At 38.9% G+C, this 24,220-nt stretch overlaps 1 protein-coding gene across 1 annotated transcript; it reads left to right on the top strand.

The window, feature by feature from the left end:
• Window positions 1-428: 428 nt before the first annotated feature.
• LOC121412473 (monocarboxylate transporter 12-like) lies at window positions 429-19,918 on the top strand. The gene is made up of 4 exons (XM_041605287.1): window positions 429-1,083; window positions 15,566-15,706; window positions 17,922-18,785; window positions 19,206-19,918. Exons 1-4 carry the CDS (start codon window positions 912-914, stop codon window positions 19,328-19,330), a joined length of 1,302 nt encoding a protein of 433 aa, XP_041461221.1. The 5' UTR covers window positions 429-911; the 3' UTR covers window positions 19,331-19,918.
• Window positions 19,919-24,220: the final 4,302 nt, after the last annotated feature.

Raw genomic sequence — 24,220 nt, 5'->3', positions numbered from 1 at the left:
TTCACCATGTTAAAGAATACTCAGATAAAATATAAATATATATAAAACACAAGTAAACAATGAACATACAAAGGTGGTTATTTTACGGTCGTGATCACGGACGTCGGCTTTACTTTCATTGGGTTTGGTACCACCTCACACACCTCGCTCAAATCGGACCCTAAACACGTATTATTTTGGCAAAAAAGTACATCCTTTATAAAATATTTGAGTCTGTTTATACCCTTGCAAATTGGACCATTAAACATATTGTTTTCTTAACGAATTATATACCTTTTTCATTATTATAGTGCTTTTGAAACCCTTATTACGCTACGTATGTAAAGTGCCCTCCTTTGAAAAAGAGATCATTTTAAGTCATTTTTGGTCACGCATCCACTCGTCAAAAAGAAGCCCCCCCCCCGTCCAGATTCGACCTTGTTGTTTGGAAGTGCCCTTTCCCAAAGCTAACATAGAGGGCACATGACTACCAATCTCTAATCAGCGCCAATCCACTCACGCCCTCCGGCCCAGTGCCATTGACATACTTTGTGCCCCGCATTGTCACGGATTGGCAAGATCGAATCGTGAGGGAACAAAAAATCATAGAAGAGACATACGCGGTTAGGCCTATACCTCACCTGAGGTTGGCAAATGGTAGCTGTGCAGCGAGCCTTAAGGCCATTTTTTCTATGAATTACTTTTATTTGCGTGGGCGGGAGTTATATATGTACCTGTGTACAATGAAATATGTAAAACTGTCTTTCTTTGGGATTGTTGTATTGTGGTTCTTCATCGCCGTGCTCTCGGTCGAATGGTGTTTGCAACTATGTTTGTATGTTGAGTGTATCGTGATTCCGGACATGGACTAGGGAAAAAACAATTTAATAAAGAAGGTGATGCTCATGCAATGACACACGGCGAGAAGAAACATGACCAACAAAGTCTTTATCGTTTTTGGTAATTGGTTGGCTCATTTTTTTGAGGTGGGGACATTGAAATCCTTTTCTGTCCTCCTCAATTATATCGTCAGAGATCTGGAATCCACAACAGGACGAGTTGGAATGTTCGTTGGCATGCATCATGCTGTCAATATGATGTCAGGTAATACTCAATGAATTTAGAATGCGATTAATATTTTATAATAACCTTGATAGTAATCGCAAAATAATAAACCTCAACAGTAGTCATGGTAGTACTAACTGACTTCTCAAAAGCATTCGAGACTTGTAGATCACAACTTAGCTATCCGCACAAAAAACTTTTCCCTTGGAGCTACTCCTGAACTAATCCCACGGTTGGCAAGTTTCCTAACCCAAATAACAAGACACATCAGATATAGAAATGAAATATCTGACCAGCGAATACATATGCTGGCGTCCCCCAAGGAACGCATTTGGGTCCCCTGCTCTTCCTCTCACTCGTGAATGATGCCCTCCTCGACTCTTCGGTTCCGAAGTGGAAGTACGTTGACTGCCTTACAAATGGCAGACAGTCGACCATCAATATCCCTAGGCAGAATCTTAAACGCGGTGGACGAACTAATGACTTGGTGTTGAAATTCTAATATTAAACTAAACCCTAGTAAGTGTCTAACACTCAAAGTGTCTTTCAGTTGAAATCCCCCATTGCCTCAACCAGTTAGCATCTCCGGTCAAGTAACTGAAAATTATTAATCATATAAAACTGTTCAGTCTCAATCCAAAATGACTTGAAGTGGAGTCTTCATGTCACTGATTCGAAGCCTGAAAAAGTTTTGCCTCTCTAGAAAATGACCTGCTAACAGATTTTAATTCTTATCGACGACCCAAACCAGAGTACTGTGAACCTATGTGGCACTCGTCTCTGACAACAAATGAATCAAAACAGAAAAGGGCACTGCGTATCATTTCTGGTCAGGTTTATAATCCCTATGATAGTGCACTCTCATCCTCTGGTCTTAGAAATTTTAATGATAGACGTGTTAATCTCGTCCCTTGAAAAGTAATTTCCACATTTGCTACCCCCAAACAGTCTGAATTTAGGGCCCTCAGAAACAGTGAAGAATACAGGCTCCGGAAGTGCCACACAGAACGCTACAGGAAAAGCACCATACCCTTCTCGAATCAGACTTGTAAAAAAAACAGATGAGCATGAAATATGATAGTCCTGTGATTTTTTTACTTTGCTTTGTATACTGTAATTACCGTTGTTGCAGTATTGCTTTAATTATTTATATTCACTTGAAAAATCACCTAATATGCATGTTGACGTACAGTGTTATTATACAATCGTCGATAATGGAATCATTACATTCAATGGCAAATGCCCTGATTTATTTTATTCAACTAAACACTGCTTATTCGTTCTTTGAAAAATACCACTATTTACTTACACATCAATTATGACCTGCTTACAAATGTCTTGGTATTCAATACCCCCATGTTTTATTAATCATCACTCTTATCCCGATTTAATCTCAATATGAAATACATTTCTATTGTCTAATTAATTGTTTATTTTAAAGAATTATCATCGTGAATTGTAACTATCATGGTTTATTGATAAATATGGTAGCTCAGTGATAGAGCGTCCGCCTCATGAACGGGGAGGGGGTCGTGGGTTTGATCCTCGGCCGAGTCATACCAAAGGCTGATAACAATGTGACTTTCTGCCTTCTTGCTATCTACTCAGCATTTAAGATTGGAGAAGGGTAATAATAACATATTGTTATGCAGGGCCCGCTGGTAGAGCAGTTTCCTCATTGAAGTGGATAACGTTATTATTATTACTAATATTATCATTATTGAAATTAGAATTATTAATTGGAATTCATTTCGTAAATTTGAACTGCTATTGTAAATCCGAATTATTGTAAATTCAACATGTATTTTTATTGTATTAATTATGTTTAATTTATGTTTTTCTTTTCCTTCTTCATTGTTGATTCAATGGCAATTCAACCTTCGAGCTGCAATAATTGAATAGATATATCTTGAATATGCTGTTGTCTTTGAAATCTGACAATATTGTTGAAGTAATGTAACGTGTGGCCCAGTTGATTAAGTTCGGAATCAGATGGATTTTATACGGCAGTTTTATGTTTCATTCCCTCGAACAAAAATACCTTTAAGGTACTTTATTCAAACAGTTATTCTCATATAGCTTTCAAACGAAGATAAAGTCATACTCGTGTAACTGTCAAGCGAGGATGAATTTATCCTTGTATATCAGCAATGTGAATTTCTCTTTATAATTGTAATAGATTTGTCGATTTTTACTAGTGCTTTTCCCATTTGTTTCATTAATTGTTGAGAACAATTTATAGATATGTTGTGGATTATTGTGGAATGAAAATTAAAAAAAAAATGAATGAACTTCATTTTAAAAAGATATATTCATTAAAAGGCCCTAAAAGTACAATAGTGCATAAATACGAATTGTGTACTTGGTTTACAGGAACCAATATTGGCCATGAGGGTCGTGGCATGGGTGTCAATCAAAGAAAGCCTTTGGTCGCAATCATGGCATTTTCCAAATTTAGATGGCCAAAATAAAAATCAGTAATCGACAAAGAAAAACCCGTTGTCCCGTTTATTATGCCGCTTACAAAAGCCTAAAATAGTTAAACGTTATACAAACATGGTCGATTTTTTTTATCAAAAGCTTTTTAAAAAAAAAACAGTGACCGAACGGTTACAGCCCGATAGACCGCGGGTCCGATAGACCGCGGGTCCGTTAGACCGCGGGTCCGATAGACCGCGGGTCCGATAGACCGCGGGCCCGATAGACCGCGGGTCCGATAGTCCGCAGTGTGTGTAAAATTATGATCAGGACAATATAGTGAAATCCATGTCATCAAGAGGTCAAAATTAGGTCTCATTGATACGAGTCCATGGGGTTCTATAACGATGACCCACAGGACAATCGCCCCCTGACATCTACTTCAAGGAAAATATTATCTCCATATTTTTATCGTCGGGGACTGTTACGCCCCCCCCCCCCGGAAATATGCCCTCTAGACGCCATACGGAGCCTCTAAAATGCCATCGACTTGACGACATGGCGAGATACTTTATCTTGCCATGTCGACTGAATAAGCTTACTATATATGTCCGAATGGCGAGATACGTTATCCTGCCAAGTCAGTCCACTTATAAAAAGTTATATGTCAACATGGCGAGATATTGTATCTTGCCTAGTCGACTTAAATAATTATGTTACATGTCAACATGGCGATATATCGGGATTCTTGCCGGGACTTGTACACTTCATATCTCGCCATGTTGACATATCGACTTGGCAAGATAGAATATATCGCTATGTCGAAATAAGAAGCTTATTAATTACTTAGGCGGCGGAAGCGGGGGGAGGGTGCTTTCCCCCCTAGATTTGGGGCCCTAAATTTTTAGTTGAGATCCTTATTTTGGTCGTCAATTTCTTTTTTACGTCCCCCCTAAATTGAGGTAGACCACCCTTTATTTTTGTCCCTCACTAATTTTGGTTGATATCCATCTTTTTTTTCCTTGTCAAAATATTTTGGTGGTCCCTCCTGAAATTCTGGTTGATTTGCTTGTCAATTTTTTACCTGTGTCCATCCCAAAATTTCAGGTGGATCCCCCTAAATGTTTTGCCTTCGGCCGCCAATGATTAATTAAGACATGGTAAGATAAAGTACCACGCCATGTCGTCACGTTAAGGCATTTTCACAATTCTTATTTTCATAATTATCTGGGGTAATTGTCTGGAGAGTAAACTTCCGGAAGGGGGGGGGGTAACAGTCCCCGGCGGTAAAAAATATGGGGATAATATTTTCCTTGAAGTAGTTGTCAGGGGGTGATTGCCCTAATTGGGTTATTGTTATAGAACCCAGGCGCGGATCCAGGATTTTTCAAGGGGAGGGAGGGGGAGCAAATTCGACCTGATGTTTGGCGCCCATGTGTACTTTTCGAAAAATGGCGCCCACGCCCTCCCGGCCAGGATAACTTAAGTTATCTTATAATCACATAAAAAAAATAAAGACCACTTTTTAATGTGTTCTTGAAAAAAAATCCATGAATACATAAATACCAAAAGGTTTTGTTTGTTTCTTTGAAGGGGCCGGTAGCCTTCATTAGTCACTTCTTGGCTTTATTCTTATACATTAATACATAATATCATAATCCTCATCTATATGATGCGAGCGCGAAGCGCGAGCTAATTTTGGGGGAAATTTTATGTATTTTTTCCTAAAATTTGAACTGATTCTGGGCAATGTTTGTTATCCTGAAAAAGACATGTATGCAACTTAATAATTACTACGAACGCAAAGCGCGATGGGAAATGAACTGATGAAAAAGAAACCTGTTAAAGTAGCATTTAACAATCAAATAATGCGAGCGCGAAGCGCGAGCTGAATCTTTTTGAAATTTTCACCCAAAGATAGGAAATTCTAAGCAGTTTTTTTTAACTCGAGCAGAATAGGTATATGAGTTAACAATTAAAGCAAGCGCGAAGCGCGAGCGGAAAATTTAAAGATTTAGTTCTATAATATTTACTGAACGAGACACTCTATTCATGATTTGTAAATCCTAAAAATATGAGTATTAATAATGCGAGCGCAAAGCGCGAGCAAAAAAAATTACATGTTTTAAACTGGTACCTGTTAAGGACTGCTTGCACTTAGCCATGGAGGCGTCACATATTTCAACAATCAAAAAATGCGAGCGTGAAGCGCGAGCTGAACATTTTTTTACCTTTTAAAGAAAGAATGGAAAATTTCAATCAGTTTTTGTAATCGTGAACATGTTAGCTATGTAATTTAACGATTGATGCGAGCGCGAAGCGCGAGCAGAAAAAAAATCGAGATTTAGACCTAAAAGTGGGCCACTCTGTTCATGTTTTGTAAATCATCAAAAGGATGAGTAATATGGGGTCTTCCTACATTAATAATGCGAGCACAAAGCGCGAGCAGAAAATTTTTGATATTGTGATCTGAAACTGGATAATGATTTAAATCAGAGAACAAGTTAGGTATCTGAATAAACATGCGCGAGCGTGTTTCATATTTAGACCTAGAATCTAGGCATTCTAAATACAACTTTAATCATGAAAATCATGAAGCTTTGATAGTCCGATCTGAAAAAAAGAGTAAATTTCAGCTTTATATTTCTAGCACTTTGTAGAAAAATTGTAAGGTGGATATGGATCGCACTTAAAAATGAGCTGATAATATTATTACTTTGAGTTTTGACATAGGACCGGGACATCTTTACAACATGCCATCATATGAAAATGATGACTATCTTCCCATTCATCTTGCTAAGCGCGAGATGAAACAAAGGGGCAATTTAATTATTAAATTGATATCATATTTATTAATGCCTATAATGAGGGCGCGAAATGTGATGATATCATGGCGTAAAAACTGGACATTGCACTTTTGTGATTATGAATAGGATGCATCAGTTTATATATTTTTAACCATTAATGCGAGCGCAAGTCGCGAGCTATAATTTTTGATAAACTGTCATGAAAAGGGGATTTTAAGTAGTTTGTTGTATAAACAATATTGAAACATTTATATAACTCGCCAATCAAAATGCAAGCGTGCAGCGCTCTAGCTGATGCGCCTTAACAATCAGACCAGAAAAGGGATATTTTGAAAACTTTATGGAATACACGAAAATATAGGTACATGTACCTGATAAATCAAAATTTGCGAGCGCGTAGCGCAAGCAACAAATGTTAACATTCGAACCATAAAATTGACATTTTTACAGTGCACTTTAAAAAAACCAATTTGTAAATTACACAAAATAATGAAAGTTCGATTTCCCAGGTGAAATATGTGTTGTATATTGACTTCCAAACTTGATATTCGAACTCCACATTGAACGCCCCCCCCCCATGGATCCGCACCTGATAGAACCCCATGGTCTCGTATCGTTTGACCTTTGGACCTCTCGATGACATTTGATATATCTGATCATAATTTTACACGCACTGCGGACTATTGGACCCGCGGCCTATCGGACCCGCGGTCTAACGGACCCGCGGTCTATCGGACCCGCGGACTATCGGACCCGCGGTCTATCGGACCCGCGGACTATCGGACCCGCGGTCTATCGGACCTGCGGTCTATCGGGATGTCCCCGACCGAACCCTCTACAATATCTGACATTTCAACTTATTTATCGGTGAACAATGAATTGTTGTATAAGTTGAAACTGCGGTTCCATCAGTCAGACGGCGGTAATTGTGAATGGCCCACTGGTTGATTGACCGTGACATATATCTCAAATACCAAGCTTGATAGGCCTTGTTACAACCGATAATCCCGACCTTTCGTTTGAGGACGCGGACGCTTATTTACAACGGTAGTTGACTTTGGAAGGGACTTTTTGGGCCCGTCATCATGGTCGTAAAACTCAGTCCTGCAATGCAAATTGTGTGACATGAGATTTTTTTTCGTTTCGCATCTGCGACGGAAACATTCAATATGCGTTTCGTGTGCAAAATTCTGGTTGCTACTATGGTAACAGCGATTTATCCGATTGAGGACGACTTTCCAAAGCCACATTTGACTCCTCCTAGAGCTCGAGAGGCCGCCCGGGGGGGGCCCACTTCCATTGATTAGTGGATACCAGTAGCGACCACCCGTAAAAGGGGACAGAGTGGGCAGGTACGTTATGTATATAGGCCTATGTAACGTTATATGGGTGTCAAAACGATGTTTAAAATGCTGAAAAAGGGATATATATCCAATACTTGTAGGGTTTCACAAGCCAAATACTTGTTAAGAGATGCATTTTCATAATCTGGAAAAGAATTGCTTCCCTTGTTTAGCATGCTTAGGGTACTTTTCGAAACCCCATGGTCGTGCCTGGTATCCACTCATCAATGGAAGTGGTCCCCCCGGAATTTGAATCTAATCCCCATTTCTGGGGAATGTAAAACATAATGCCCCTCACATCGTGTGCGAGAGGCATATCGTTTGTGTATAAGGAGTAAACAAAAGAAACAAAAGAAACAAAAGAAACAAAAGGAAACGAGTTCAAAGGTATCGCATATGATGTGTACATATCAACGCATGCGAAATGTTCGGCTGGAGAGGTTGATCTTATCCATGAAATCAATTGCCAGTGATCCACCAATAATCCACATTAAATGTAATATCGATTCGATGGACTGTAATGATCTATATTTAAGCCTTCATTCAGTAAGTTTTTCCTCACTCAATATGTTCTCGATTTGTTTGAAAAACCACTTTCTTATCCATGTCATAAATCTATTTTAGGTCCTGCATTTTGAATATCTCCAGCCATCAGTCGTAATATACATGCATGTATGCGGTACGGGTATCGCGGAAAGGGATTTTGCACACGAAAAGCAGATTTGTAGGGCCTGTAACCCCCCTGTCACACAAAGCTTAGCATTGATCGTAGAGCAGTTTTCTACGTTTGATTCTATTGACTGTAATGCACAATCAATCTTCAAAATCAAGTGTGTGATTAAGCGTTAACTTTTGTGTTAGGGGACCCTAATACTAGCGTCCGTGATGATTGCGAAAGGTCCCAAATGTCGCACCAACGCATAATGTCGCAGCAACGGATAATGTCGCAATCTGCGACATTATGCCAAGAGCGTCCGACGCATAATGTCGCAGTCAACGCATAATGTCGTAGTTTTTCTAACGCATAATGTCACATGTCGCAACGCATAATGTCGCAGCAAATCGTTAACGCATAATGTCACATGTCGCAACGCATAATGTCACAGCAGTATTTTCTTCAGGACTTGAGCTACAGATAAGATATAAAACATGCTTTTACTTAGTATTTTGAGACACGAAAAAGAGAATGAAATTATTTTGAAATCAGGATTACTCTTTGTATGGATATTTGTCGCTTTATTGCCATTTCGTCTACTGCCTTTTCCCCACTATCGCATGGTCTGATATCATTTCGTCTACCATTAGTTAGTCAACTATCAACATAGTCCAATAACCATTTCGTCTAATTACCATCTCGTCTAATAGCCAGTTGGTCTAATAGCCGTTGTGTTTATTATCATTTAGTCTAATTGTATTTTTTTCAGTTGGTCCAATATCCATTTTGTCCAATATCATTACGTCTATTACCTTTTGGTCTAATGGCCAATTGGTCTAATAACCACTTGGTGTACTCTCATTTTCGTCCATGTTCCATTTGGTCTAACTTCAGTTGGTTCGCTATCACTTTGTCTAAACCCATTTCGGCTAACAATCATTTGGTATCGTTGCCATGGGTCCAATCACCATTAGGTCCTATCACCGGTTCTAGGACAATTACCCCCCAGAAAATCACCTTCCGGACAACCACCTCTTAACATTTAGCCTCCGAGGACAATTACCCCCGAGGACAATTACCCCCGGACAATCATCCCCTGGACAATTATTTCACAGACAATTACCCCCCCCCCCTAGCAAATGCCCCCGAGGACAATGATTCCCCAGACAGTTACCGCCAAACAATTACCCCCGGAAAATCCCCCCCCCCCCACCTTCTCTCTGGCATCGAATCAAGCGTGACACCAGGGGGGGAGGGGACACTCGACCAAAAAAGTGGTATAGGGGTGTGCCGCGGGCGAGACAAAAAACGGGGTCCTTGGAACGGATCGCTAGCGTGTCAGTGCTGATGCATCCCTGTGGAACGGACATGCGTGCATGATGTAGCTCGCCCGGCGGCACGTCCGCCGGGTGCGCTCGCGCAGAGGTGATGGTCGGACAGCGCTCTGCGGCCGCATTTCACCAAAACTGCAGCTCATTGTAGCAGATCAATGTAACCGGAACGGCGTAACGAAAAATATGACAAGCTTTGGAGCGGATTTCTTTCTTCTTTTTTCTCGATAAGAAGAAAATGTTTTGCCTTGGAGCGGCTTTATTTGTTCTTTTTCTCAATAAGACAAAGATGCTATGCCTTGGAACGGAAATATGAGTGTAAAAATGGGGGTCCCCTCCGCTGCACATTATTATATACTGAGTGCCCCCCCCCCGGGCGTGAACCATTATAATGGTCTGGGTCGGTGGCACAGGTTTTCAATATATTTTCTACTTTATCTTATGTTAATAACTTTCTCTCTTATATCGCTCTTTCTCCCTTTTTCTCGCTCCCCCTCTCTCATTTTCTTCTTTTTCATTTTTTCTTCCTTTTCCGCCTTTTTTCTTTTTTTGTTTAGCAATGCCTTCTGCATCATGAAAAATGGGGGTGGGGGCTTGCGCTATATAGCTACGCACATGTACATCAGAAAATGTGTAAACTGGCCCACATACTAAGTTTTCATACAACAATTGAACATTCATGAAAAGACACCATTAGACATAATAATCACAAATGCCTAATTTCTCTGATTCCAACTGATCTGATTTTTCTTGATTCATTTGGGGTTTAATTTCAGGAAAAAATCAGGAAAATAGATAAAACATTAAAAAGACACCTTCACAGGTAGAAATATTGAAAGTCGGTAACGCAAACCATCAACACTACTATTGACAAGAAGAACCTATAAATCTGTTATTTTAAAACAATTCATCTAACAAGAAGCTAAGAATTATGAAACAATTTGTGCACATTCCAGATTAAGATGTGGCTTTAGTTTTAATACAGTAAGCAAAAAAAAATATTCAAAGATAACATACACAAGAACGCCTTGTAATTTTACTATTTAGGCCCTAACTCTGTGCACTCTCTTTGTCCCCGGGGCAGGGTAATTGTTTCCGTTGGTAATTGTCCTCTGGGGTAATTATCCGGGGGTAATTGTCCTCGGGGGGGGATTGTCCAAAGGGGTAATTGTCCGGGGTAATTGTCATCGGGGGTAGTTGTTCAGGGGGTAATTGTCCGGGGTAATTGTCCAGGGGGTAATTGTCCGGGGGGAAATTGCCCTAGGGGTAGTTATCCGGGGGGAATTGTCCTCAGGGGGTAATCGTCCTCGGGGTAGTTTTACAGGGGGCAGTTGTCCGGGAGTAATTGTCTAGGGGGTAATTGTCCGGGGTGTAATTGTCCTCAGGGGGTAATTGTCCTCGGGGGGTAATTGTCCTCAGGGGGTAATTGTCCAGGGGGTAATTGTCCTCGGGTGGCTAAAATTGTCAGGGATTAGTTGTCCGGAAGGGTGATTGTCCGTGGGGTAATTGTCCTAGAACCAATGATTGGACCTATTGGTGATTGGACCCGTGGCAACGATACCAAATGAGTATTAGCCGAAATGGATTTAGACAAAGTGATAGCGAACCAACTGAAGTTAGACCAAATGGAACATGGACGAAAATGAGAGTACACCAAGTGGTTATTAGACCAATTGGCTAATAGACCAAAAGGTAATAGACGTAATGATATTGGACAAAATGGATATTGGACCAACTGAAAAAAATACAATTAGACTAAATGATAATAAACACAACGGCTATTAAACCAACTGGCTATTAGACGAGATGGTAATTAGACGAAATGGTTATTGGACTATGTTGATAGTTGACTAACTAATGGTAGACGAAATGATATCAGACCATGCGATAGTGGGGAAAAGGCAGTAGACGAAATGGCAATAAAGCGACAAATATCCATACAAAGAGTAATCCTGATTTCAAAATAATTTCATTCTCTTATTCGTGTCTCAAAATACTAAGTAAAAGCATGTTTTATATCTTATCTGTAGCTCAAGTCCTGAAGAAAATACCGCTGTGACATTATGCGTTGCGACATGTGACATTATGCGTTGACAATTTGCTGCGACATTATGCGTTGCGACATGTGACATTCCCGACCTTTCGTTTGAGGACGCGAACGCTTATTTACAACGGTAGTTGACTTTGGAAGGGACTTTTTGGGCCCGTCATCATGGTCGTAAAACTCAGTCCTGCAATGCAAATTGTGTGACATGAGATTTTTTGTTCGTTTCGCATCTACGACGGAAACATTCAATATGCGTTTCGTGTGCAAAATTCTGGTTGCTACTATGGTAACAGCGATTTATCCGATTGAGGACGACTTTCCAAAGCCACATTTGACTCCTCCTAGAGCTCGAGAGGCCGCCCGGGGGGCCCACTTCCATTGATTAGTGGATACCAGTAGCGACCACCCGTAAAAGGGGACAGGGTGGGCAGGTACGTTACGTATATAGGCCTATGTAACGTTATATGGGTGTCAAAACGATGTTTAAAATGCTGAAAAAGGGATATATATCCAATACTTGTAGGGTTTCACAAGCCAAATACTTGTTAAGAGATGCATTTTCATAATCTGGAAAAGAATTGCTTCCCTTGTTTAGCATGCTTAGGGTACTTTTCGAAACCCCATGGTCGTGCCTGGTATCCACTCATCAATGGAAGTGGTCCCCCCGGAATTTGAATCTAATCCCCATTTCTGGGGAATGTAACACATAATGCCCCTCACATCGTGTGCGAGAAGCATATCGTTTGTGTATAAGGAGTAAACAAAAGAAACAAAGAAACAAAAGGAAACGAGTTCAAAGGTATCGCATATGATGTGTACATATCAACGCATGCGAAATGTTCGGCTGGAGAGGTTGATCTTATCCATGAAATCAATTGCCAGTGATCCACCAATAATCCACATTAAATGTAATATCGATTCGATGGACTGTAATGATCTATATTTAAGCCTTCATTCAGTAAGTTTTTCCTCACTCAATATGTTCTCGATTTGTTTGAAAAACCACTTTCTTATCCATGTCATAAATCTATTTTAGGTCCTGCATTTTGAATATCTCCAGCCATCAGTCGTAATATACATGCATGTATGCGGTACGGGTATCGCGGAAAGGGATTTTGCACACGAAAAGCAGATTTGTAGGGCCTGTAACCCCCCTGTCACACAAAGCTTAGCATTGATCGTAGAGCAGTTTTCTACGTTTGATTCTATTGACTGTAATGCACAATCAATCTTAAAAATCAAGTGTGTGATTAAGCGTTAACTTTTGTGTTAGGGGACCCTAATACTAGCGTCCGTGATGATTGCGAAAGGTCCCAATTATGCGTTGGTGCGACATTCCCGACCTTTCGTTTGAGGACGCGGACGCTAATTTACAACGGTAGTTGATTTTGGAAGAGACTTTTTGGGCCCGTCGTAAAACTCTAGCCGGCAATGCAAATTGTGTGACATGAGATTTTTTTTTTCGTTTCGCATCTGCGACGGAAACGTTCAATATGCGTTTCGTGTGCAAAATTCTGGTTGCTACTATGGTAACAGCGATATATCCGATTGAGGACGACTTTCCAAAGCCACATTTGATTCCTCCTAGAGCTCGAGAGGCCGCCCGGGGGGCCCACTTCCATTGATTGGTGGATACCAAGAGCGACCACGCGTAAAAGGGGACAGAGTGGGCAAGTACATTACGTACAGACCTATGTAGCGTTATAAGGGTGTCAAAACGATGTTTAAAATGCTGAAAAAGGGATACTGACATATCCAATACTTGTAGGGTGTCACAATCCAAATACTAATTAAGAGATGCATTTTCATAATATGAAAAAGACTTACTTCCATTGTTTAGGGTGCTTTTCGAAACTCCATTGTCGCGCATGGTATCCACTCATCAATGGAAGTGGTCCCCCGGAATTTGAATCTAATCCCATTTCTGGGGAATGTAAAACATAATGCCCCTCACATCGTGTGCTCGAGGCATATCGTTTGTGTAGAAGGCGTACACAATAGAACAAAGAAACCCGTTAGCTCAAACCATGGACCCTATAGGGTCCGTGCTTAAACGTATTGTACATGTATATGCTGTGTACAGAAATGGTTTTGGCTAGAGAGGTTGATCTGACCCATGAAATCAATTGCCAGTGATCCACCAATAATCCACATTAAATGCAATATCGATTCGATGGAGTGTAATGATCTATATCTAAGCGTTCATTCAGTAAGTTTTTCCTCATTCAATATGTACTCGATCTGTTTGAAAAACCACTTTCTTATCCATGTCATAATCTATTTAGGTCCTACATTTCGAATATCTCCAGCCATCAGTCATCAGTCATAATATACATGTATGTATAGTGCGGGTGTCGCGGGAAAGGATTTTGCACACGAAAAGCAGATCTGTAGGGCCTGTAACCCCCCTGTAACACAAAGTTTAGCATTGATCGTACAGCAGTTTTCTACGTTTGATTCTATTGACTATAATGTACAATCAATCTTAAAAATCAAGTGTATGATTAAGCGATAACTTTTGTGTAAGGGGACCCCAAAATTAGCGTCGGTGAAGATTGCGAAAGGTCCCAATTATCGGTTGTAACAGGCCTTTTATCTTATGAATAGGATCGACTTTTGCAAAACAGTAAACAAATACCCAGCATGATATTCATCGACCGATTCACGCTGCATTAAAATCGCTTCTACTTCAATTCTATGGATATAATAAAATATTTGTACATTGTGACGTAGAGAAAGCTGTTCATACGTGTCTGCCTTCTTCCTCTCAAATACCAAGCTTGATAGGCCTTTTATCTTATGAATAGGATCGACTTTTGCAAAACAGTAAACAAATACCCAGCATGATATTCATCGACCGATTCAAGCTGCATTAAAATCGCTTCTACTTCAATTCTATGGATATAATAAAATATTTATATGATGTACATTGTGACGAAGAGAAAGCTGTTCATACGTGTCTGCCTTCTTCCTCTCAAATACCAAGCTTGATAGGCCTTTTATCTTATGAATAGGATCGACTTTTGCAAAACAGTAAACAAATACCCAGCATGATATTCATCGACCGATTCACGCTGCATTAAAATCGCTTCTACTTCAATTCTATGGATATAATAAAATATTGACGTAGAGAAAGCTGTTCATACGTGTCTGCCTTCTTCCTCTCAAATACAAAGCTTGATAGGCCTTTTATCTTATGAATAGGATCGACTTTTGCAAAACAGTAAACAAATACCCAGCATGATATTCATCGACCGATTCAAGCTGCATTAAAATCGCTTCTACTTCAATTCTATGGATATAATAAAATATTTATATGATGTACATTGTGACGTAGAGAAAGCTGTTCATACGTGTCTGCCTTCTTCCTCTGTGGAAGCGTCCGATTAAATCCTTTTAACAGTGGTTCCATTTCTTTCTCATTGATTATTATGATAAATTTTACAAAAAAAATCATTCCTTCCAGCAAATATACTTGGAATTTTGTAATACCAATTATTGTGACCAATATGATTTTATAGTCAGTTATTCTACAGTTATGTTGTTATGAAATTTACAATATCCAAGTTTCATACTATTTTGACGAATTTTGGTCTTCGATTCCCGGAGAAATTGACCCTCCACTTTCTGCGGAAAAAAATTGAATATATTGAAATAAATATAAGCAATACGCAATCTAAGATCTAAGTATCTGGATTTGAAGTACGAGGAGATTTCAGAACAAAAGAAACTTCACTCAAAGTATCAAAACTGTCACGGGGCATGACCCCTGACCTCATAATCATGATAACGGTAATCTAAATCAATATAAGGATCCTAAGCTGTCTACCGACCATTCTTAAACAATTATTGTAAACTTTGCTCTAATATCATTTTCCGCATAGAATTGAGGATATACTATTTTTAATTCATGTCCACAGGTATTATTGCGAAAGTGCTTCTTCGTCGCTATTCCCCTCGTTCCTTGGCTGTTATAGGTGGAATTACAGCATCGTTAGGACTCATGGCATGTTCCCAAGTCAACAAAGATATTTACTTTGCAATCTGTCTTATTTTCTCAGGTAAGAGATGAAATCTTAGCATTACGTCTACGGGAATCGGTCGGCAATGGTCTAGTGATAGTTTCACAGTTTTACCAAATACGTGACAGTACTAGCTTACACAAAAGTCCCTATATCAGCAAACATTCATAAAGACACGTATCTGCAACGTCTCAGAGACTCTAAAGGGGGTATCTCACTGGGCTTGAAACTAGTTCGCGACTAGTTCGCGACTACAAATTTTGCTAGTTGCAGAGACGTCTCATGAAAATTACAGAGTCTCCGAGGAGTCGCAAGAAGATTAAACATGTTTAATATTTTTGGAGACTGTTTCTAGTCTCCGCGACGTCTCCGAGAAGTCTCCATCAGTTGCTGCGACGTCTCGGAGACTAATGATATCCGCGACTGCTGAGACGTCGCCGCGATGTCTCAGAGACATCGCGAAGACCTGCTGGAGACCCAAAAAAATTATGATACATTGCGGAGACGTCTCCGCGACACTTCTTCACACTGTTTGACCCACTTCAGAAACCACGTGACTGAACGCGTGCTGATATCCCTCCTCCTGCTCCAAGTCAGGTGTATGATCTTTCAAACGTTCCATCGAGACGTCTCCTTGGTGAGAGCGCAAGCCATTTTTGTCTCCGAGACGTCTCCGCGACTGCAGCGACTGATAAGTTGGAGACTGTCGCGGCGACGTCTCCGTTGGTGAGATAGGGCCTTAACATAGGAGGGTTTTTTATTCTTTGCCTAACAGTCGCTGGGACGTCTCTGATTCTTCTATTGCGGCAAGACTAGAAAAGTTTCAGAGACCTCGCAGCGTCTACTCGGAGATTTAGTGCAGCAATATCCCCGCGACGGTCGGGCAAAGTGCTTATCAGCCTACCCAGAGACGTCTTTGAATTGCTTAGTCTGAAGAAACTTTTATTTTGAAGACGTTTCCTCGACTGCAGTAATCTCTGAGACATCACAGATACGTAGGCCAAAACACCACCAAGTAGACGTCTCCATTACGTTTCACCAGACTCTCTGGTCTCCTGCAGGTCTCTGAGAGATCTCTAAGATTTCGTAGAGACATCACATAGACGTCTCAAAAGTCTAGGATGTAATAACGTAGACGTCTCAAAATGGGGTGGTCTCGGAAACGTCTTGGAGACATCGCGAAGACTGGAAAAAGTATCCCAAATGTCTTCAAAGAAACGAACAAGTTAGATTTTCTTGCAACTCTTCGGAGACTCCATAATAATTTTGGGGGTAGTTATGTCGGAGACGTCGCAGATACGTTTCTGCAACTAGTCTAACCTATAGTCGCAAAATAGTCTCGAAATAGTTGCAACCCAAGTGAGAAAATGGGATGCACCGGAGAAACGAAGTTGGAGACGTTCCTGCGACTGTAGTCTCTGAAGGCCCTATCTCACCAACGGAGACGTCGCCGCGACAGTCTCCAACTTATCAGTCGCTGCAGTCGCGGAGACGTCTCGGAGACAAAAATGGCTTGCGCTCTCACCAAGGAGACGTCTCAATGGAACGTTTGAAAGATCATACACCTGACTTGGAGCAGGAGGAGGGATATCAGCACGCGTTCAGTCACGTGGTTTCTGAAGTGGGTCAAACAGTGTGAAGAAGTGTTGCGGAGACGTCTCCGCAATGTATTATATTTTTTTTTTGGTCTCCAGCAGGTCTTCGCGATGTCTCTGAGACGTCTCTGAGACATCGCGGAGACATCGCGGCGACGTCTCAGCAGTCGCGGATATCATTAGTCTCCGAGACGTCGCAGCAACTGATGGAGATTTCTCGGAGACGTCGCGGAGACTAGAAACAGTCTCCAAAAATATTAAACATGTTTAATCTTCTTGCGACTCCTCGGAGACTCTGTAATTTTCATGAGACGTCTCAGAGATGTCGCGGAGACGTCTCTGCAACTAGCAAAATTTGTAGTCGCGAACTAGTCGCGAACTAGTTTCAAGCCCAGTGAGATACCCCCTTACGTAGCAGAGACGTCTCTTTCGGCGAGAAACTATAGTAGGCCTAAACTTACATAAGATCATCATCGCATTTCAAAACTTTGTATGTAATCCTACGACCACGCACCTTTATTTTCTTTTTAAGAATGACAGTACACTCCCATAGGGTTATACTCTCTAATGAAAAAAAAACAAGAACAAGAAACAAGAATAGTTTTGAAATCAATGTTTTTGCATTAAATGGATAAGCTATTACATCCTTTTCTTTGCAGGGCTAGGGATGTCCTTTATGTACATCCCGAACGCGGTTTCATTGGTGTATGCATATGAGGATCAATACATGTTGCCTTTATCAATCGGCTCAATGGGTGCCGGAATGGGCATGATGGTCCTACCTCTATTAACGCAGAGACTGTTGGAGGCCTACAACTGGCGAGGTGCTCTTCTCGTCATCGGAGCATTAAATCTTCACACGGCTGTATGTGGAACATGTCTGGATCCAACTACTTTGAACAGCGGTAAAACATCACCGCCGACTCGTCATGACTCTTCGACCAAGCCAGGCTCTATAAAGTATCAGGAAGATGACGATGATAGCGACTCAATGTTATTTCGGTGTTTCCACAAGGCTTCGGATTCGATTAGGATTGCTTGTCGTGAAGCGGGTCTGCATGTCTTCAGCGAGTACCCTCTAATCATTTATGCATTTCTGGCAGCATGTCTTCATGGGATTTCTTATTCTGGTTGGACTGTGTACGTAATTTCCAATGCAGAATCAAAAGGCGCTGCTGAAGCAGTTGCTGTGCTGCTCTCTCTTGTAAGTGGAATAACAAATATTACAGGTCGACTAATGCCGGGACTCTTTAACTTTCTGAATAAAGATGTGTTTTCATCAACGATCTTGTTCATCCTGTTTGGCATCATCGGTGCATTACCACTTTGTATGAATTGGATATCAACTCGTTTTTCAATGTTATGCGTCTTTGCTGCGATCAGTGGTTTTGCTTTAGGGGCAAAGTCAGTCCTAAAGAATACCAATGCATTAGACGTTGTTCCACGATATCTATCATCTACGGCTCTAGCTTTCACTTTCATATGTGCAGGACTTGGTGAAATAACAGGAGGGTGGATAACAGGTAGGCTTAAAGAGAGTAACAAGGAAACACTGATGTACTGCTCATAAGTTGGGGCTGCTGCCCATGGCCACCAAAATATTTTTTATCTTAAAAAAAAAACATTTAATGAATTTCACTCGCGTTTGAATACCATAGTAGTCAATCGGTCAATCTGGAGTGTAAGAAATAAGGATAAACGTTTCACACAAATTTCACTTTTTATGAGGACTAAACTATACTCAACAACAAGTGAAAGTCACTCTCAAATGAGTGAATTCTGTTTCCCTCCGATGAGTTTATTATTAGCTGATCTTTTGAACTTAAATCTTATTCTTGTAAATTAGCATGAATGTATTAAAATACGTAATCGAATTTGAAACAAATACTGATCTACAAAACTATGACGTTCTATCGTTTCCCTTTTCTTATTTCATTCTTCAGGACTCATATTTGACGTCACGGGATCCATGGACATGGCTTTTCTTTTCCTTGGATGTGTAGATATTTTCTGCGTCATTGTCCTTACCTTAAGCATACTTCATGGAAAGATCATTTCATCGAAATGAGTAACTTCGCCATTGGTATACCTACCGTGGGTTTGAATTATAGTCTAGTTCATGGGAAATAAATGATTAACTGAAACCGAAGAAGGGGGAATAACACAAATTCAATCACTTATCAAATAGCAAACGGAAAGAAGAACTATATCAAGAACACAACTAAATGAAATTGAACTGAATGAAGTCTGGTAGTGCACTGGTTTATTAGAGGGGCTGCTTCGCCACATCGGAACTCAAATCATATCACAGAATTAACAAATTCAAATTAAGGAATATTAATCAATCAAAATATCAAGAACGAAGGAGCCAGCTTAAGGTAGAGGAGTCTGATTTATTAAAATAACCAATAAGAGATAGTGGATAAAGTTGAATAACATGATGGGATTATTTAAAACTTCCTGTAGTACTGGTGTCTTGTATAAGATGAAAAATATTCTCCCAAGGGACATATTAATGAAAATTTATGATTCAACAATCCTCCCCCATTTAAATTATTGAAATGTTATTTGGGGGAACATATTCAAAACAAAACTAGACAAAATTCATAAGTTACAGAAACGCATAGCTCGGTCAATCACAATAGTCATCATTTATCCTCAAAGGACAAGTCCACCCCAACAAAAACTTGATTTGAATAAAAAGAGAAAAATTCAACAAGCACAACACTAAAAATTTCATCAAAATCGGATGTAAAATAAGAAAGTTATGACATTTTAAATTTTCGCTTATTTTTAACAAAACAGTTATATGAACGAGCCAGTTACATCCAAATGAGAGAGTCGATGATGTCACTCACTCACTATTTCTTTTGTTTTTTATTGTTTGAAATATGAAATATTTTGATTTTCTCGTCATTGTCATGTGAATTGAAGTTTCATTCCTCCCTGAACACATGGAATTCCATTATTTTAACATTTTGTGCTTCAGGCAAGGAGGTCCTAATCATCAAATTCGTAAAAATTGAAATATTGTATAATTCAAGCAATAAAAAACAAAAGAAATAGTGAGTAAGTGACATAATCGACTCTCTCATTTGGATGTAACTGGCTCGTTCATATTATAACTATTTTGTTAAAGATAAGCGAAACTTTTAAATGTCATAACTTTCTTATTTTACATCTGATTTTGATGAAATTTTCAGCATTGTGCTTATCTGATTTTTCTCTATTGAATCAAATCAACATTTTTCTGAGGTGGACTTGACCTTCAAGTTTGCCACTGTTTTTAGAAATGAGCATTTTTCCTGTAACTTACTTAATAAAGCTTAATACATTAATGTTTATGTTCATATTTCACAAAAAATATTTTACCGCCTGTTTTTATAAGTATGTTCCAATCAGATTTTGCAATTCATAATTATCCAATTCGTCAAAGCAAAAGCTTACACCTTCCTCTTTGTCATTCAACATTACTCCATAATTCTTTATCTTCCGTTGGGTTACGTGAATGGAATAATCTAAATTTCGATATAAGATCCAGCACTACACTTCTAATATACAGTGCGTCCCAGAAAAAAACGAAACCGAGATTTAGCGATCATTTATCATTACTTAATCATACATAAAATAGACAAATGACCTACCAATTTAAAGCTTAGAATCTCCTCTTTCATCTGATATTACTTAGATTATTTTTCATTCACGCATGAGTGAGCAAATACAATTTGAAGAAAGGATATCAAAAACTCATTTTTCGGGGGGTATCTGGGTTTCAAAAAGAAAACCACATTTTTGAAAAGTTCAATATCTCCTCTTTAATTTGATACCTAAATTACAGAAAACGGTCATGAAATAACAAAGTTCTGGTCATTTGAAATAAGGCTTGAATTTCAATAATTTCATAAAATGAAGAGGTTCTCCAGGCTGGCTTTCAAACTCACTCGACACTCTGTTTTGTTGACGATCAGCCATGCATTAAATCTTTTGTTCACCATGCGAAAGCTTCTGTGGGAAACCGGTGAAAACACGTTTATCTCATGAAATTATGGAAATACAAGCCTTATTTCAAATGACCAGAACTTTTTTATTTCTTGACCATTTTCTGTAATTTAGGTACCAAATTAAAGAGCGGATATTGAATTTTTCAGAAATGTGATTTTCTTTTTGAAACCCAGATACCCCCCGAAAAATGAGTTTTTGGTATCCTTTCTTCAAATTGTTTTTGCTCACTCATGCGTGAATAAGAAATAATCTAAGTAATATCAGATGAACTACTGGTATCTACTCAATCTAAGATTGCAAAAGTTGTGATATTTCATATAAGTTCGTGAGGTTTATAATTACCGAAGGATTTCTAACTTTGCGATTCTGTAATCAGTTTATTTATGAGAATATCAATGCAAATGTTTTCTTAAAAATATACTTAATTACGTTTTAATTTCGATCCGTCTAACTACTGGTATTCTACTCAAATCTAAGATTGCAAAAGTTGTGATCTTTCATATAAGTTCGTGAGGTTTATAATTACCGAAGGATTTCTGACTTTGCGATTCTGTAATCAGTTTATTTATGAGAGAATATCAATGCACTCTAAAAAAATATTGGGTAAAAGTGCTCCATGAGGGTAATTATGTGTCCAACAAACATTGGGCTTTTCTTTTGGGCATTTTTATTTATCCAGTGTCATGGAAATTGTGCCCATTGCTGCTTATTGTTTAACCTTACTGGACAATATGCTTCCCGCATTGGGTAAAATACTACCACAAATTGGATGGAGACATAATTACCCTCGTGCTGGTAAAAAAAATTACCCAATATTTTTTACAGTGAGCAAAGCTTTGACACCATGTACATGTCAATACTGTCAGTCTTTATGATTATGGAATAAGGGCATAACCTTTTCGGTGGTTCATAATAGATGGAATACAGTATGTTTCTTGTATCAATGATTTTTCTGACATGATGAGACGTACCCCAAGGGTCGATCCTTGGGCAACATCTTGTCTTAATGTGTTTATAGAAAGAAGAGAGCCATTATTTCAATGTTTTGAATAAAGTGATCCACTCGCAATATATGCGATATATTCCATTTTTAAAGGGATGGTCCAGGCTGAAGATATTTATATCTCAATAAATAGAGTAAAATTCACCAAGCAAAATGCTGAAAATTTGATCAAAACCGGATAACAAATAACGAAGTTATTAAATTCTAAAGATTATTCATTGGGTGGGCTGATGATATGAAAAGGTTTATTAAAATTTTACCTACCAAGAACTAAAACAATTGGAGTGACTGATTTAATGCAATAATTATTTATTGCCGCAACTTAATTCATCATTATAATGGAAACATATCATTTACACATGTATGAACAAATGGAACAATTATGATTTCATGTAGTGACATAAGAAAAAGGAAAAAGGGGATATGACATCATCAGCCCACCTAATGAATATTCATGACGATGTGCATATAACATTTTCACAAAATATTGATAAACTTTAAAAGTCAATAACTTCCTTATTTGTCATTCGATTTTGATGAAATTTCCAGCATTTTGCTCTGTGAATTTTACTCTATTTATCTAGATATAAATATTTTCAGCCCGGATCATCCCTTTAATGTTTGTACTATAGTTTTTGTTCCATACGAGAACCGCGCCTGCAGCTCGGACCTGATTGCCGCCACTGGATGATACCTTTATCCTTTGTTTCATGGTTTTAAATCCAGGTTTTGGGGTGTCGTCATTGAAGAAATTTTAAACATATACGCCATGTAATAACCTCTATTTATAGGAATGTTGGTGTACTATATAAATAAAGAAATGTATTCCTTGCAAAACGCTTTATAATTCATTGGGCCTGCAGTATCTAACGTATAACAATATAGTATGGGCCACAACGAACAAAACAAAAATATATTCTATTAACTTATTGCAGAAGAAAGCGCTTCGCGTTTGTACCGGTTCACAATATTTATCTCACACCAAACCATTATTTTACCAATTAAAAACTCTGACAGTATTTGACATTACTTTATTGTTCCTATTGTTCCTATTCAAGTATGTTAATGGGATGCTACCAAGATTACCCCAAGCGTAGTCCCGAGCGTAGTACTTTTTATTTACATTAGATTACATAAGTCATGCAATCCAAAACTACTTATTGACGAGAGATCCGTAAGACGTCATGGTCCTGACCTTTGGAATCCTCTCCTAGACTCAATTAAATCATCTTGCTCCCTACACTCATTCAAAGCTAAAGTTAAGGTCATGTTACTATCAGAATATGTACAGTAAACTTTCTTGTGTCATAATCGTGTTCTATTCCTTTCTCACCATAATAATGATAATAATAGGCATTTATATAGCGCCATCTATCTAGAAATATTCTATTCCGAGTCGCACAAGAAAAGAAAGAATGAGAAAGTTTGGATGAGTGTCAAAGTGCCATTAACTAATACTGTTAGGAAAGATAAGATTTCAGTTTGGATTTAAAGGTCTCAAGTGATTGTATAATTCTTAAATTTAATGGCAAATTATTCCAGAGAGAAGGTGCTGAGGCAGAGAAAGCTCGTGCACCATATGCTACACGTGTCTTGGGAGTCTTAATTATCATCATTATTATTTCCACCACCTCCACCATCACCACCACTATCACCACCGCCACCATCATCATTATCGTCTTCTTCATCATCTTCATTTCTCATTATTGTTTTTCTTGATTATATATCATAGCTTGGCTTGTTATATTTTTTTTATATCATACTTAATTGATACTTAAATAATTCGTCATTATCAATTCTGGTCAAAATATGATTATATAATTACTACATGTTTCACTTTGTCATATTTTCAAGCATTTTTTTTGCTTACAATGGCAATCCATCCTCTGCTACTGATTTTATGCTAAATGATATGTGTCTGATTTATTGTCAATATACAGTATATTTGTTATA

The sequence above is a fragment of the Lytechinus variegatus genome, chromosome 1 (assembly GCF_018143015.1).
Source record: "Lytechinus variegatus isolate NC3 chromosome 1, Lvar_3.0, whole genome shotgun sequence".
Taxonomy (NCBI): Eukaryota; Metazoa; Echinodermata; class Echinoidea; order Temnopleuroida; family Toxopneustidae; genus Lytechinus; species Lytechinus variegatus.
Note: the sequence above shows the minus strand (reverse complement) of the source record. Positions and strands in the feature narration are given on the sequence as shown.

Excerpts from the sequence above, each read along its gene's own strand:
- LOC121412473 (XM_041605287.1), top strand. The coding sequence starts at position 912 with ATGACCAACAAAGTCTTTATCGTTTTTGGTAATTGGTTGGCTCATTTT. Across the intron at positions 15,707-17,921 it reads AATCTGTCTTATTTTCTCAG|GGCTAGGGATGTCCTTTATG; the intron begins GTAAGAGATGAA and ends TTTTCTTTGCAG. Across the intron at positions 18,786-19,205 it reads AACAGGAGGGTGGATAACAG|GACTCATATTTGACGTCACG; the intron begins GTAGGCTTAAAG and ends TTCATTCTTCAG.